Here is a 15637-nt window from a genome sequence, read left to right as displayed (position 1 = left end):
CGTCCTGGAGAGCGCGGGGCTGCGGGGCAGAGAGGACGCCCCACGCAGCGGTCACCGGGAGCCACGGCTACTGAACGCAGATCTGGGCCGAACGCACAAATCCCGCAGCGGTCGGACTGTACCGGTCCTCAGGTTTAGGAGGACCGGCCGCCCCTCCCGCGGCCGGAGCAGGAGGCGAGGGTGGGTGCGGCCTCCGGCCGGCAGTGCGGTCCGAGCACGACGGACGCTCCCCGCGCGGGAAGCCAGGGCCGCCGGGCCGCGCGCCCCAAGTCGGAACCCGGCTCCGAATCCCCAGTCCCTCAGATTCCGTTGAATTCCCGGAGCGCCCTCCGCGGGTATGACTGTCCTGGAGCGGCAACCCCTCCGCGTGAAAATCCCCGACCGTAGCCCCTCCTCCAGATCAGATTCTCCCGGTTCCTCCTGCCGCGCCTCTCGCTCGGACAGACGGAGCTAGAACCGAGCCAGTCCCCGCGCGCCGCGCCCCTGTTCAAAGCGCGTGGGCGGAGCCCGCTCGGAGCCCAGCCAATCGGAAGCCGCGCTCCTCCCGGGCAGCGCTCCCGACCAATCACACCCTCGCGGGCGGGAGGCGGGGCGACGCAACCGTCGAGCTTGTGCAGGCGCGGTGCAGGCTGGTCTGTGCCGCTGCAGCGCGAGGGGAGTCAGCGCAGGTGAGGGAGCGGGTCCTCCGGCTCTTCTGCAGAGAGGCCGCCCGTGGGGGTCTGCGGTGGGGCGGTGGGTGGGTGGGTTGGTGGCTTTCTGCCTGTCGGGGGACCTTCCTCTTCTCCGACTATCGGCTGTGGAACGGAGGCTTGGGATGGATGTCTTGACAGCCGTGGCGGGCGCGCGCCCCCGGCCTGTCTCCCTGTCCCCCGGCCGCCCCAGCCATCTAGCTGCCAACACCACGCCCCAGCGGCCGCCCCCTCCCAGCCCCCGGGCCTCCCCCATCCCTTCCAGATATGCCCCTCCCCCCGGCCGTCCCGCTACCTCCTCTGTCTCCCCTACACATTCTCCCTGCCGGCCCCGCTCCCCCGCCTCCTCCCTGCCCCCTCAGACGTACCCCTGCCTCCCCCCGACACTCTATGACTTGTGCATATTTGTTTTATTGTCATTGATTCCCAGTGTCTGCTTACTGAGAAAAAGTGGTGAGGATCAGTATATAAAAATAGTGGTTAATTACCTAGTAAAGTAATTGGTCCCAGAGATGATGGTCTTAAAGGTGTGGCTAAGGAAATTTGGAATAACTTACATGAATGACTGTTGTAGTGTAATTGATTCTATTTAACGTATTAATTTGCCTGTAGTGTTACTAATTCTATTTAAATATTTCTGAGTGTGTCAATTGTGGAGGAGCAACAGCCCTGGAGATTAGAAGGAGAACCAAAGGACCCTTTGTGTTTGCACCCCAGTTCAGGAGAGTACCTTGACCCAACCAATACACAAACTTAGTCACCCTTAAACATATGGTTAAGATAGCTGCCTCAATTTAAGTTTATGATTATCATAAGTTGCTATCGTCCTCCTAACTACAATCTATGACCACCAGGTAATCTTCTGATTATAATTAGTTTTCCAAGTAGGAATAACTTAGGGAGAGAATATGTGGAGTTAAAAATTTTACTGTAGTTTTACAAATTAATAAATTGACCTTTCAGTTAATGTTTAAGTCTTTGTGAGTGAGCTTGGCATGAATTAGTACGTCTAAGCCCTATCAAATCTAGGTTTACTGCCAAGTTGAAGTTTTAGACTACAAAACTGAGAACCAGATCCTGAAATGTGACCTTTTCCACATATAAGTGAGTGAGGTCATACAGTATTTGTCTTTGACCTATTTCACTTAGTATAATGCCTTCAAGGTCCATTCATCTTGCTGCAAATGGTAGGATTTCCTCTTTTTTATGGCTAAATAGTATTCAATTGTGTATACATCCCACAACTTCTTTAGCTGTTCATCCATTGATGGATGTTGTTTCTGAGTCTTGGCTATTGTTAATAACACTTTGAACATGAGGATGCAGATATCTTTTCAAGTTAGAGTTGTTTCCTTTGGATGTATTCCCAGAAGTGGAATTGGTGAATCACTTTATTTCTCTTCATTGCAGAATGATAGTCCATTGTATGGACATTCCCCGTTTCGTTTATCCATTCTTCAGTTGACAGACATTTGGATTGTTTCCATTTTTTGGCTATTATGAATAATGCTGCTGTGACCATTCATGTACAGATTTTTATGTAGATATGTTTTCAGTTCTCTTGATTATATACCTAGGAGTAGAATTACAGGGTTATAAGTTACTCCTTGTTAACTGTTTTGAGGAACTGGCAGATTGTTTTCCAAAGCAGCTGCATCGTTTTGCATTTCCACCAGCAACATATGAGGATTTGTGTCTCCACATCCCTCGCCAACACTTAGATGCTGTCTTTTTGGTTATAGTTATCTTAGTGGTTGTGAAGTTACAGCTTGTTGTGGTTTTGATTTGCATTTCCCTAGTGACTAATGATGTTGTGCATCTTTTCACGTGCTTATTGAATTATTTGTGTATCTCTTTGGAGAAATACCTATTCAGATCCTTTGTCCATTTTTTAATCAGGTTGTCTTTTCATTATTGAGTTATTTATATGTTCTGGAAACAAATAAGTTCCTTATCAAGTGTATGATTTGTAAATGTTTTCTCTCCTACTATGTATTGTTTTCTCACTTTCTTTTTTTTTTTTTTGGCTGTTCTGGGTCTTCGTTGCTGCACGGGCTTTCTCTAGTTACAGAGAGCAGGGGCTACTCTTTGTTGCCGTGCGTGGGCTTCTCATTGCAGTGGCTTCTCTTGTTGCGGTGCGCATGAGCTTCAGTAGTTGTGGCGCACAGGCTTAGTTGCTCCACAGCATGTGGGATCTTCCCAGACCAGGGATCGAACCCGTGTCCCCTGCATTCTTAACCACTGTGCCACCAGGGAGATCCCTCACTTTCTTTCTTCGTGATGTTCTTGAAGCACAAAAGCTTTTAAGTTTGATGAAATTCAGTTTATTTTTTCTTTTGTCTCTTGTGCTCTTGGTGTCATATGTAAGAAGACTTTGCCCAATGCAAGGCCGCAAAGATTTACTCTTATGTTTAATTATTTTTCCATTTTATCTCCTTAATTTTTGCCAGATATAGAATTCTAAGTCAACAGTTTTCTCTTTCCATATTTTAAAGATGTGGTTCCACTGTCCTCCGGCATGCATTGTCTCTGAGGAGACATTTGCTGCCTTTTTTCCTTTGTTCCTCTGTACATAATATGACTTCTTTTTCCTCTTGATGCTTTTTAAACTTTTTATCACTGGTTTTCTGCAGTTTAATAAGGATGTGTCTTGGTGTTTTCTTCATGTTTCTTATGCTTGTGGCTCCATGAGCATTTTGAATCTGAGTTTATAGTTTTCATCATATTTGAGAACTTATTGGCTGTTATTTCTTCAAACATTTTTTCTCTCTTCCCTCTCCCAACTCAAGTCTGTTTAATGTTATCACTAATATTCTGTTCTTTTTTAATTTTTCTTTTTTTAGGACATACTTATACTAAAAACTTATTTATTTGAATTGAGATTTAACTGGGCATTCTGTATTTCATCTGACAACCCTGGTCTGGACTCCCCTGGGACATGGAATTTGCGTGCGCACCATTGGCTCTGTTCTTATGGGGTTTATGCTATTAGAGAAGCTGTCAGGATAGGGTTGTGTTATTAGAATTCAGGTACTGGACATTTAGCAGGGTGAGCTGATGTTACATCTTCAAGCTGTTTTTGTTGAAGCTCTTACAATTGGTCTTAGAAAACTGGGATTTCCCTTGGTAGTTAAGAAATCTTAGTTGAAGGGAAATGAAGACTTTAGAAGCTGGAAACTGGGCACAACCTGGCAAACTCATTCAGGTAGATCCAGAAATTCTTTTTAAGGGGAAATAGGATGCTTTTTCCTATAATAACTTACTGTTCTCATTCTATAAATAATATAATCATTCTAGAAAAAAGTTTTAAAAGAAAGTTATTTATTCATAGTCACAGTGATCCAGAAATAACCATTAGTTAGTTTTTAAACAGAAAAATCAAGCCATTTCACTTGTTTTGTCTTTTTTTTTTTTTTGTCTGTATTTTTAAAAAGTTGAACTAGATGATCTCTAAAGTCCCTTCAGTACTGTTAAACACATCTGGTGGATAAAACATACAATTCTTTAATGTGTTTATCTGACGTTTGTGCTGTCTGATGACTACCATGGAAGTCCTTGATTAAGGGTTTCACAGTATACACTTTTATCTGGTGTTCTTGTATGTGGAATACTTAGAATGCTTATTGCCCTTATTCATCCAGAATGTTCTTACTACATATCATATCTTTCAACCATTCTCTTTTGTGAAAGTTTAGCAGTATAAAATAATATGTCATTTAAGACAGTAACTCATAGAAGGGTCTGGTAGACAAACCTGCATATCCATATAAGTGAATTTTGGTCTTTTACATCTCCTTCACCTTGCTTAGGATGGGCAAAGATGTGAGGAGTGCTGCCATTCCTACTGTTAGCCTCTGGGACACCCTCTTGACACTCCATCCTCGCTGAACATTTAACTTACGAGATCTTTAAGCTCCTTGGCAACTGACGGGCAGCCTTTGATTAAGTACTCGGAAGCCAGAGGTTTCCGTGTCCCCACAGGCACTTGATAAGGGTCTGATCATTTCTTTATGGTTTTTTACACTGTTTGGTTTTGGATTGTATTTATCACTGTGTCTTAAAATTCATTAATCTTCTACACTGTCTCGTCTGCTGTTAATCCCATCCAGTATATTTTTAATCTCAGACATGGTGTTTTTCATTTCTAGACGTTTAATTTGCATCTTTTTTTTTTTATATCTTCCATGTTTCTTCTTAACATGCTCATGCTCTTCTCTACGTCTTGAACATATGGAATATACTTATATAGTTATTTACCATCCTTGTCATTCTTGCTATTCTAACATGCCTAGCCTAGGTGTGGTTTTCTTTGTATTTACCCTGCTTGGGTAGCTCCTATCTTCCTGGGTTTGTAGGTTGTTATTTTTTTAATATTTGGAAATTTTTCACCCAGTATTTCTTATACTTTGAGTGTATAAAATAGTAATAACAATGCCTTGTTGGATTTAAAGAAAATGATAGAATCAAAGTAGAAAACAGTATAAGTCAACAGTGAAGGTTGTGATCAGAGTTAAGTCATTCTAGTGTCTTTGTATTGTTTGGGAGGAGGCTAATGGTAACTTTAGACTTTGATGAGTTAAATATGCATGTTAAAATCTATGTGGTAATTTAAGAAAAAAATACAAATATGGTTTATAGCTTTCAAGCTAGTAGATGGGAAATGGAATGAGAAAATAAATCAACCCAAAAGAAGAGGAAAAGAAAATTAGAAAAAGGACAAATGGAAAATATAAAATAAGATATGGAAACATATAAACATGTCAGTAATTATGATTGTGGTAGGTTGTTTGCAAAGATGGCCATCATTCCTCCCAACTCATGCTGTGTGCCCCTTTTCAACGTGACTTTGCCGGTCCTCCCATCAGAGGTGGAAGAGAGATGAACCACCCCAGCTTAGACCTCCCAGTCCATTCAGCTGCCAGTAGAGCCCCCAGATGACTTCAGCCACATTAGTAATCCCAGACAAGACCAAAAGAAGTATTGTTAAGCTGAGCCCAGCTCAAATTGCTGACCCACAGAATTATAGCAAACAAAACGGTGGTCGTTTTTGTTCACTAAGTTTCGAGTGGTTTTATGGTAATCGATAACTAATGTATCGGTAAATGTAAATATATTATATGTACCAATTAAAAGATAAAGATTTAAAGACTGGGTTTAAACAATCCAGACATATACAAGAGGCACATCTAAAGTGTAAAGATGCAGAAAGATTGAAAATAAAAAGATGGAAAATGATGTCTCAGCAAATACCAACCAGAAGAAAGCTGGAGTAGCTTTAACGTAAGATACACTTTAAGAAAAAGGCATTACCGGGGAATAGAAGGGCTCTTTGCTAGTGATAAAAGCTATAATTTGCTAGGAATATGTAGCAGTTCTAAATTTGTGTGTATCTAACAGCTTAGCCTAAAATATATAAGACAAAAATTGATAAAACTACAAGGAGAAATTAAGAGATTTCGCATCAGAATGATCTACTCTCAATAAACATCACTCTCATTACTGATAAATCACAGAGGAGGGAAAATCAGTAAGGATGGAGAAGATTTGAGCAACACGACCAGCACACCTCTCTAGTGGGCGTGTAGAGAACGCTGAGCCTGTAACTTTGGGGCAGTCTTACCTATAAGCACACCTGGGACATTTATGAACATCGACTGCATATTTTGCAATAAAGCAAACTCAACACATTTCAAAGGATTTGAAAAGCTACATATTAGAAATCAATAGTAAATACAACTCTGAAGCTCCTGCATGTTTGATAATTGAGAAACCTGTTTCTAAATAAATTAAAGAAATCGTAATGGAAATTAGAAAATATTGAGAATAGAGGAATAAACATTCTACGTATCAAAACTTTGTAATGCACCGGTACTTAGAAAGCAATGTATAGCATTATATGTCAAAATTGAAAAGATAACTCTATACAAATAAATGTAAAACAATGCAATAGATAAATTTGTAGAAAAATTTAACTTGCCAAAATTGACTCAAGAAGAAATAGAAAGCTTAAATAATGCTGTAATATTTAAAGAAATTGGATTTGTAGTTTAAAATCTTCTCACATTGAAAACGCCATTACCAGGTATCATTCTGTCAAACATCTTAGAAACAGATAATCTCCCAGATTCTTCTATAGGATGTCAAACTAACTCATGTCAGGAGGCCAGCTTAACTTTGATAACTGATGGCGAAATTAGGAAGGAAAATTATAGGCTAGTCTTACCCATAAGCAATAGTGTTGAAAGTTTTTCCTCTAAGGTTAGGAATAGGATAAGAATACCAGCTATCAGCTCTTTTGTTCAGCATTGTACTGGAAGCTACAGCCAGAATAGAAGACAGGAAAAAGGTTAGAAGGGAAGAAATAAACTGATTATTCATGGATGATATATGTAGAATTACCAACCGCAGCCCACCTCCCAAACAGATGCATCATTAGCATTATAAAGTTTTGGTTAAAAATCTACTATATTTACATATATCAATAAGAAATGGGGAGAAAATAGAGTTTTAAAAAAGATAAAAATATAAAGTACTTAGGAATGAATCTAACAAAAGGTAAACTCTTTATAGAGAAAATTATAAAACTATTGAAAAGCATCCAGAAAGACCTGAACATAGCATGTTCATGAATTGTAGGACTCACTACCATAAAGATGTCAGTTCTCCCAAAATTGATCTGTGGAGTCAGTGGAATTCCAGTCCAAATCACAGCAGCTTTCTATGTGTGTGTGTGTGTGTGTGTGTGTGTGTGTGTGTGTGTGTGTGTATGTATATATTTGTAGACTTTTTAAACTGTTCTAAAATTCATATGGGAGAGCAGAGGACTAAGAAATAACCAAGGCATTCCTGAAGAAAAAGAACAAGGGGGAAGAACTCACCTTCCCATATACCAGGTCTTACTAATAATCTATAATTAAAGCAGTGGGGTATTGGCTGAAAGATAATACAGTTGATCAGTTAAACAAATTCGATAATCCCAAAACAGGGCCATACGTGTATGGAAATTTATGACAACATCAGCAGGGAAAAGATGGACTTTTCAATAAATGGGACTAGGACAATTGGTTTTTCATATGAGGGAAATAATTCAGACTTGGACCCCTACACACACTATACACACAAATTGATTACTAGTGGATCGAAGACTTAAATGTGAAAGTATCTAAGTGTGGAGGTAAGGAAAATTTTCATACACAAAAGTGTAAATATTAATGTAATTGATTACATTAATATTATGTATTTGTCAAAAATGTCATGAATGAAGTGTAGAGACGGCAGCAGACTGGGAGGTGGTGTTTGTGACTCACCTGTGGAGCCAGAGGCGGCCAGAGGGGGGAGTGGGGCCGAGAAGGGGGGGGGAGGGGCTTGTGTTAGATGAGAGAGATGTTGAACTTGTTTGAGTGTTGACGGGAAGAAGGAAAGAAGATTGGAAATACTAAAGAAAGGTGAAATTGACCGAGTGGACTCTGAAGGGTTGAGAAGTACGTGGAGTCCAAACTACGTGGAGAAAACCCCAGACCTTGAAGCATTAGTTTATAAACCTCTCGGAGTGATGACTGTCCCCCGTCACTGCCCTTGCTCTCCCCCCACAGCTAGTACTTGACCGTCCGTTTCTCTGCTGGGCACCTGAGGACGCAGTGGTGAGCAAAACTACACCCAGGCTCTGCCTCAGTAGTTAATTATTTATCGGTGGAGACAGACATTAATTTAAAGCATGTAGAGTCTTTGTAGAAATTTTTGCATTGTTTTATACTTTATTTTTTTAGATGTGTTTGCTTGAATAGATAACTAGAAGGAAACAGAAAAAACTCAGACTCCCATCTCAGAATAGAGATTAATATGAGGACTTTGTCCTTCAGTGAATTGAAACCGTGTGCTAAAAACTGGGGTCACTGTTACTGACCCTTTTGTGGGTGCCCCTTTTCTCCCCAGGGATCCCAGCCAGTGTTGAGTGCGGCGCTGGGAACCGTGTGTGGGTGCTTCTCCCTGGGGTCATGCAGAGAGCATCCCGTCTGAAGAGAGAGCTGAGCCTGCTGGCCGCGGAGCCGCCCCCGGGCATCACATGCTGGCAGGATGGGGACCGAATGGAAGATCTGCGAGCTCGTAGGTATCGCACCAGGCGTGACGGGTCACGACCCTGTCAAAGGTTGTGCTGAAGTTTGAACACCTGTGTGTTCTTCTAAAGTAGGGGACAATTGCAAGGTCAAAGTGCCCCGCCATCTTTCTACCTAATGTTGTTTACATTTATAAAAGGTTTCCATGACATTTCTTCTTTGGCCTTTGATTCCATCTTTTACTGATTTGTAAGCCAAGATCTGGGTATCAGCTCTGAAGCAGTGTTAGTACCAAAGCTCACCTTCTCAAATATCTGTGAGGCCAGATGGGAAACGTAAGCGTTCAGAACACTGCGTTCCAACCAAAGCAGAACTGCAGGTTGTATGGGATCTGAGGCCAGCGTTGTCCACCTTCTGTTTTGATCTCCTGTGTATTCTTTGTTTGACACCAACTTTGAGTACACTGGTACATTGCATGGGGACTTGTTAAGCCCTGAGAGAGTTTCTGTCCCAGACCCAGCTTTTCCGTTAGGACCAGACTTCATTAGGTCCATGGGGTGTGGTAATTCAGATCATCTGATTACCTCTTGACGTTTTGTTCTTCTTTTTTTTTTTCTTTTAAGAGATATTAGGTGGAGCAAACACACCTTATGAAAAAGGTGTTTTCAAGCTGGAAGTTAACATTCCTGAGAGGTCAGTGTGAACTATATCCTAAATTTCCAGGGTAAAGCGCAGTTACTGGAAGACAGCAGTGTCGTAGAGTGTTGAATGCAGGAGTTAAAGGACCTGGATTTTAATCCTCGTCTTAACCATGACTTAATGTGACCTTGGGCAGGTTATTTCATGTCTCTGGAGTTCGATTTCTTTTTCTTAACCCTGAGCTGGATCACATCTAGGCCTCAGCCCCACCCCACCCCCTGCCCGTCACTGTAGTAAAATATACATAAAATTGACCGTCTAAACCGTTTTTAAGCACATGGTTCCGTGGCATTAAATGCATTCACATTGTCATCCAGCCGTCCCCCTCATGCATCTCCAGAACTTCTTCGTCTTCCCAACCTGAAACCCCGCACCCATTAAACACTGGCTCCCCCGGCACCTGGCAGCCACCATTCTCTCTGCCTCTGTGTTAAGGCCCTTTTAATACAGGTCTCCTGTAAGGCTCTTATCAGGGGAGTGGTAGCTGTAGTGTAATTTGTGATTTGTAGACACCTGTTCACCAGGCCAGGCTTGTTACAAGTCCTGAGAGAAGCAGCTCAGTAATCACGGGGGGCGTCAGTTCTGAGACCGATAGGGATTTTCCAAACGCAGTGTATAAATCAAAATTGGATCCTGTTTTTCAACACCCATCTGTAAAAAAAAAAAATGGGGGGAAAATTGAGGAAATCTGAGTAGTAGATGATATTGGAAAATAGTTTGTATATTTTTTTCACAGGTATACTGATAGTTTTGCAGCTCTATCGGAGAGGGACCTTATTCTTAGGAGAGACAGGCTGAAGTATTTAGAGGGTGAAGGGGTTTGATCCAGGTGGTGGGTATAAGAGGGTTTTCAGTACTATTATTTCAACTTTTCTACTGTTCATAAATTTTTGTAATAAAAATTTGGCAAGAGCAAAGATTTGCCTCTCAAAGGCTGTCGTCCTCATTAGTCACCAGCAGCTGTTTATAATGTAAGAAGCAGTATTTTAGTAAAACTTCCGTATTCTCCTGCGCTTTCAAAGGTACCCATTTGAACCTCCTCAGATCCGATTTCTGACTCCCATCTACCATCCCAACATCGATTCCGCTGGAAGGATTTGTTTAGATGTTCTCAAATTGCCGCCAAAAGTGAGTGGTGGGAGCAGAGGCGACCCTCTCGCCTTCCGTGGTCCTCGGCTCTAAAACCTGTGTTAGAGAAGCACGTTCTTAGGGCCGCTGTCTGTCTGTCTGTCTGTCTGCCTAGGGCGCCTGGAGACCGTCCCTCAACATCGCGACCCTGCTGACTTCTGTTCAGCAGCTCATGGCCGAGCCCAACCCTGATGACCCGCTCATGGCCGACATTGTAAGCGCCCCCGGCCCCCCCGCTCGCGGCCTGCTTTCCCCACGTCCTGCTCTCCGTTGGGGAGGGTCGCGTAGCGGCTGCAGCTTGGTTACCAAGCCCCTTCTCTCTCCATTGACTGTCTGCTTCCATCTTAGTCCTCAGAGTTTAAATACAACAAGCCAGTCTTCCTCAGGAATGCCAGGCAGTGGACAGAGAAGCACGCGAGACAGAAGGTAGGGTGTCTGTACAGCTCTGACTGCACTCCTGTTGTTGCTCTGTTAAGCGTGAATGTGTCTCTGTGTGTGTAAGTGTTTATTAGATGTGCCAAGTTCGTACTGGACACTGGGATGGCCGGTTGATCTCCTCCTACCGCAGCCTTCTACATCATTACTCAGCAGATAGCTCAACCGGCTGCAGGGTTGCCCGGCAGCTGCGGTCCACCCATGCCACCACAGGGCAGCCGAGGTCTGTTGTTTAGGCCAGAAGGAGCTCTTTGCAGGAGTCGGGGAGGGCAGGAGGGGACATGGACGTGGAGGAAGGGAGAAGGAGAAACGTCCCCGTTTTACATCGGTAGTTTCCTCATTTAACAAAAGACAAACTTGAGGAGCGGAGATGAGCACATGAGGTTGTCGCTGAGCTGTCCCGCGCTTCAGGCTGAGTTACGCAGCAGTTAGGGTCACTTGTGAGAAGAATTAAAAGTTAAAACAGTACAGAGGATGGGGGAAGCTGTTGTCGGAGAGAATGTCCTATCCAGGAGGCAGCAGAGAAGGACCTGGGAGAATAGTCGGTGTGAACCTTGTGCTCTACCCCGCCTGCTCCCTTTTAGGCTGATGAAGAAGAGACGCCTGATAGCCCCCCCGAGGCGGGTGACTCAGAAGGACACAGCGCAGCACAGAAAAGGAGAGCCAGGCACCCGGGGGGCGTAGAAAAGAAATTTTGCCCTGATGTTTAGGGTGGGGTTTGTCCAGGCCCGTCTTAGTTAATATGTTCTTTGCCAGCGTTCTTTGCCAGCATGGTCCAATTTGCTTACATTTCTGGAATGTTTTTCTTTGTATTTGATGGCATTATCATTTTTGTATCCTGTGAAACAGACCTTGTGTATTTATATGTTCTGCTCTACATTGATTCTCTGAGCGTAGTTTGTTTTATTTAGCTCATACATATGTATTCCAAAACTTGTAAACCTGGAAAATAAATAATCATTTAGTGTTGAGTATGTGTTTATCCTGAATGTGTGTCTGGGAGCAAACTGGCCAGAGAGCTATACAGTAAGAACGTGAAAATATTTGGAATTGTTGTCCTTTGTTTTGCCAACTCACCAGCATCACTCAGGACACTGAATGATGGACGTGGGGGTCAAATAGCCTTAGAGACAATCTGGTGACTGTCACGCTTCCGGGATTCTAGGTTTTCAGAAGTCTTAAACACAGTGTGGGGATAAGATAATTACCCTTCTGTTAATGTTTCTTGCAGCTTGCGCTTTCTGTGACTTTACTTACATGGCTGTGGTATAACTTTTGTTTGTTCAACAAATAGTGACTGAACACCTGCTGTGTGCCAAGTGTTTTAGAATATAATGGTGAGAAAATCAGGCATGGGATTAACCAGATAATCATACAGATTTACATGGATTTTCACAATCCTTTCTGTCTCTAGCCTCATTTCACGGCAAGTACTAAGGTGCAAGCTCGAATCCCTGCTCGTGACTTTACAGTACACTTGGGCTTGTGCTTATCATTCTGTTTAGATGACGGAGAAGATAGATTTGGGCAGAAATCGGCTGAAGTGGAACGAGGTGCCGAGTGAGAGCAGATGTTGGGGCCGCCTAGGCAGAGAAAGAGACTGTCATGTCCCGCCCGTATCCCAGGCTGGTAGTCCTGTGCCAGGCTGGGCACCGTGCACGCAGGGTGCCTCCAGTGAGCAAGCAATTTCCCTTCATCCACTGCAGAACCGCCCTGCGCTCGGCAGCGGCCTGCCTTAGAGCACGAGTGGTAGCGACAGACGACAGCCTCAACCAAAAATGTAAATTTCCTCTGTGTCCCCCCGCCCCATTTCATAAATTTCCAACTTCTACATAATTCTTGAACCCATTTCTCAAAATCAGCTACTGTTCTCTTGTTAAAGCCCAGGAATTAATTTTGTTCCAGGCTTGTCTCCTATACTTGGGCGCATTTAAGTCAGATTTGGGGTTTCTAAATGCCATTAGTATATCAGCCAGGATGCTTTCAGCTATGAGATCCAGCTGGCTGGTGATAATACCCAGGAAGTTCTCTGCCCTGTTTACCGGGAGTTGGGGCCAGGGCGGGCGTCTGGGTTGGTGGTTCAGAGGCTGTCTCTTGCAGCTGGCATCCGTCCTCACCGTTCCCTCCCTCAGCTTCTTCCCCTCCTGGAGTGACCAGCAGCCCTCAGGGTCGTGTGTTTCTTGTTCACGTCCAGCGGCGGTGGAAAAACCAGCCACTGTGGCAGGGAGACACCAAGTGCTGATGGTGCTGATGGGGGTGCAGGCCAGGTGTGAAGCGGGATGGCCTTAGGGGTCGTTGTGGGAAAGGACAAGCCCCCTCCACAGCTGGCCACCACCAGGTCTCTCACCTGCACTGCCGTCACGGCCGGTACCTTGTCCCCTGGCCTCCAGCCTGGACCCTCTGCGGTCCATGCTCCTCACAGCAGCAAGAACATCTTCAGATGATGAAAAAGCCAGATTGCACCTCCTCCTGAAACCCTCCAGTGCCTTCCCTGAGCCTCCCCTCCCCGCACACCCTCTGCTCTGTACACCGCGCTGAGCCGCACTGGCCCCCTCCAATCTCGGCACGCCAGCCCCTCTGGCCTGTGCCGTCCCCCTGACTCTACCTGGACTGTGATGGTCTCAGCCCACGTAGCTGCCCTGGGACGCCCTTGTCCGGCCCCTCTGGAGGAGCCGTGGCCATTACCTGGTGTACCTCATGGCCCTGTACCCGTCTGCCAGTGAGTCCACCCCAAGTGCTGGGACACAGTGGCCACAAGGGCCTTTGCATTAATTGCAAGAAATACCAAAGCCAGGAGTTATTAGAAGCCATCCCTCCATCTCTGGGTTGACAAGCACAGGGGACTTGGGCAGAGAACAGGAGTGAGAGAAGAGGGAGGTGAGGAAGCCCAGCCCCGCCCCCAGCCCAGGGAAGGATGGAAAAGCATCAAAAGCATGAACACGCGTCCAGGAGACCCTGGCCCGGCCCAGGCAGTGCTGCTCACCAACCGTGCGCCCCCAGAGCCCTGCTCAACCTCTCCACGCTTTGGGTTTGTCCTGTAGAAGGAGGGGACAGTTTGTGGGGGCTGACCGGGGTGCTGCACCCAGAGCGCCCAGCACGGGGCCGACCCCGCGAGCTTAGCAGGGGCGGGGGGCAGGGACAACGGTCCAGCCACGTAAGGCCCCAAAGCGCTGCTTGCCAGGACAAGCAAGCTGCGCCGTTCCCCCGAGTCGGAGAGGAGATGACGTCGTGACTGATCCCAGAGACCCTGCGGATTCCAAGTATCCTCTCCTGCTGCCCCTGCGGCTCCCCAAAATCTAAGTAGGAACAGATCTTAGCACCCACCTTGCGGGCTGAGGCTGGAGACTAGCTCTTTACCCTTCGGCTGCGGCGGGAATTCAGCACAGACAAATAAAGCTCCTTTTCCCAGCCAAGTTATTTTTCCATCAGCAAGCAGCTCCCTGAGGTTGCCCTGTTTAGGTTGGGGCAGCCTGGGGGAGGGAAGGATGGGGGGCGGGGGGGCCGGGGGGGGGGGGGTGACCCCCGGGCTGACTGGCCGCTGGGAGGCCTGGATCCCACACAGGGAGCCCGGGCGGCTGTGAGAGGCGGGGTGGTGGGCGCAGGTAGGTCTCTGTGCCCAGAAGCTACGCCTGCACTTTCTCCTTCTGCCCAGTCAGCATGGCTCCTGCCGGGGCCCCCCGAGCGCCCATCCGCCCCAGCTTTCAGCCTCCATCAGGTGACAGGTCCCCTCGGTTTCTCCCCCTCGTGGGCTTGCCTCTCCCCGACCCCACCTCCCACTGGGCCGGACCTCCATCCTCCCACCCATCGCTGCCTCCCTTTAAGCAGGACCTTGCAGCTCGGCTTTGGAGAAAGGCCTGCTGAGCCGCTTTCCCCCAGACCCCCCATCAGAGGCGGCTGCCCTGGAGGTGAGGTTGAGTCTCCAGGTTCTCCCCAGACCCGGAGGTATGTTTGAGGGACCACCTGGACACGTCCTCTCTGGGGAGCCCCCAGCTTCCCCCTGCTGACAGCTCACCAGCCACCTTGGCCCGTGCCAGGGGATGCTCCTCTCTCGTGGCCCGGGGTCCCTGGCACCGTCACCCATGGACCCCTGCGAACCCACAGCCTTCCTGCCAGGCTCCGAGCCCAGGTTGCCAGCCTTCTTGGGAGCGGCTCCTCTGGGGACCCTTCCTCTTCCTTGTCAAGTGTGCTCAAGGCTGAGCCGGAAGACAGCTCAGAGCCCCAGTTTCTCCTTGGTTTTTGGATTAAGTAATAACATCTAACATCTCTCAAGTACTTACTAGGTGCCAGGAACTAAGCTAAGCTCTTTACATGAAAAATCTCCTTTAATCTTTTCAATAACCTTCAGAGCTTAGGTACCATTGTCATTTCCATGTTACTGATAATGAGACAGAGAAGTCAAGTAAGACCTCAGGACAGCAGGTTGTCAATGGAAGGTCTGGGAGCTGAACCCAGGCTGGACCAACTCCACGACCCCATGTACCGACTACACAAGACACTGTTCTGGCTTTTGTGTATCTGCCCCTCGGCCCCCGGGCAGCTGTGGGGTGGTGCCTCCTCCACCCGATGAGGAGGGGGCGTGGATGCTCCCTAAGGTGTGTCCCTGTGCTGCCAACTGACGGTCCTGTGATTCTG

At 46.2% G+C, this 15637-nt stretch overlaps 1 protein-coding gene across 2 annotated transcripts; it reads left to right on the top strand.

Moving 5' to 3' along the window:
* Positions 1-600: 600 nt before the first annotated feature.
* Positions 601-11976, top strand: UBE2T (ubiquitin conjugating enzyme E2 T). 2 transcript variants are annotated; one of them, XM_068541904.1, is made up of 7 exons: positions 601-668; positions 8622-8792; positions 9367-9436; positions 10465-10570; positions 10686-10784; positions 10919-10996; positions 11590-11976. In XM_068541904.1, exons 2-7 carry the CDS (start codon positions 8684-8686, stop codon positions 11713-11715), a joined length of 588 nt encoding a protein of 195 aa, XP_068398005.1. In that variant the 5' UTR covers positions 601-668; positions 8622-8683; the 3' UTR covers positions 11716-11976. The 2 variants fall into 2 exon arrangements, with proteins under 2 accessions (XP_068398005.1, XP_068398007.1); XM_068541906.1 differs by lacking the exon at positions 601-668 and having other exon boundaries at positions 8660-8796.
* The last annotated feature ends 3661 nt before the right edge of the window (positions 11977-15637 follow it).

Source organism: Eschrichtius robustus, chromosome 3 (genome assembly GCF_028021215.1).
Source record: "Eschrichtius robustus isolate mEscRob2 chromosome 3, mEscRob2.pri, whole genome shotgun sequence".
In the NCBI taxonomy this organism is placed as follows: domain Eukaryota; kingdom Metazoa; phylum Chordata; class Mammalia; order Artiodactyla; family Eschrichtiidae; genus Eschrichtius; species Eschrichtius robustus.
This window is presented reverse-complemented; position numbering and strand designations above follow the sequence as displayed.

Coding starts and splice junctions, on each gene's coding strand:
- UBE2T (XM_068541904.1), top strand. CDS start 8,684: ATGCAGAGAGCATCCCGTCTGAAGAGAGAGCTGAGCCTGCTGGCCGCG. Junction 9,437..10,464: donor GAAGTTAACATTCCTGAGAG/GTCAGTGTGAAC, acceptor GCGCTTTCAAAG/GTACCCATTTGAACCTCCTC. Junction 10,785..10,918: donor ACCCGCTCATGGCCGACATT/GTAAGCGCCCCC, acceptor CTTCCATCTTAG/TCCTCAGAGTTTAAATACAA.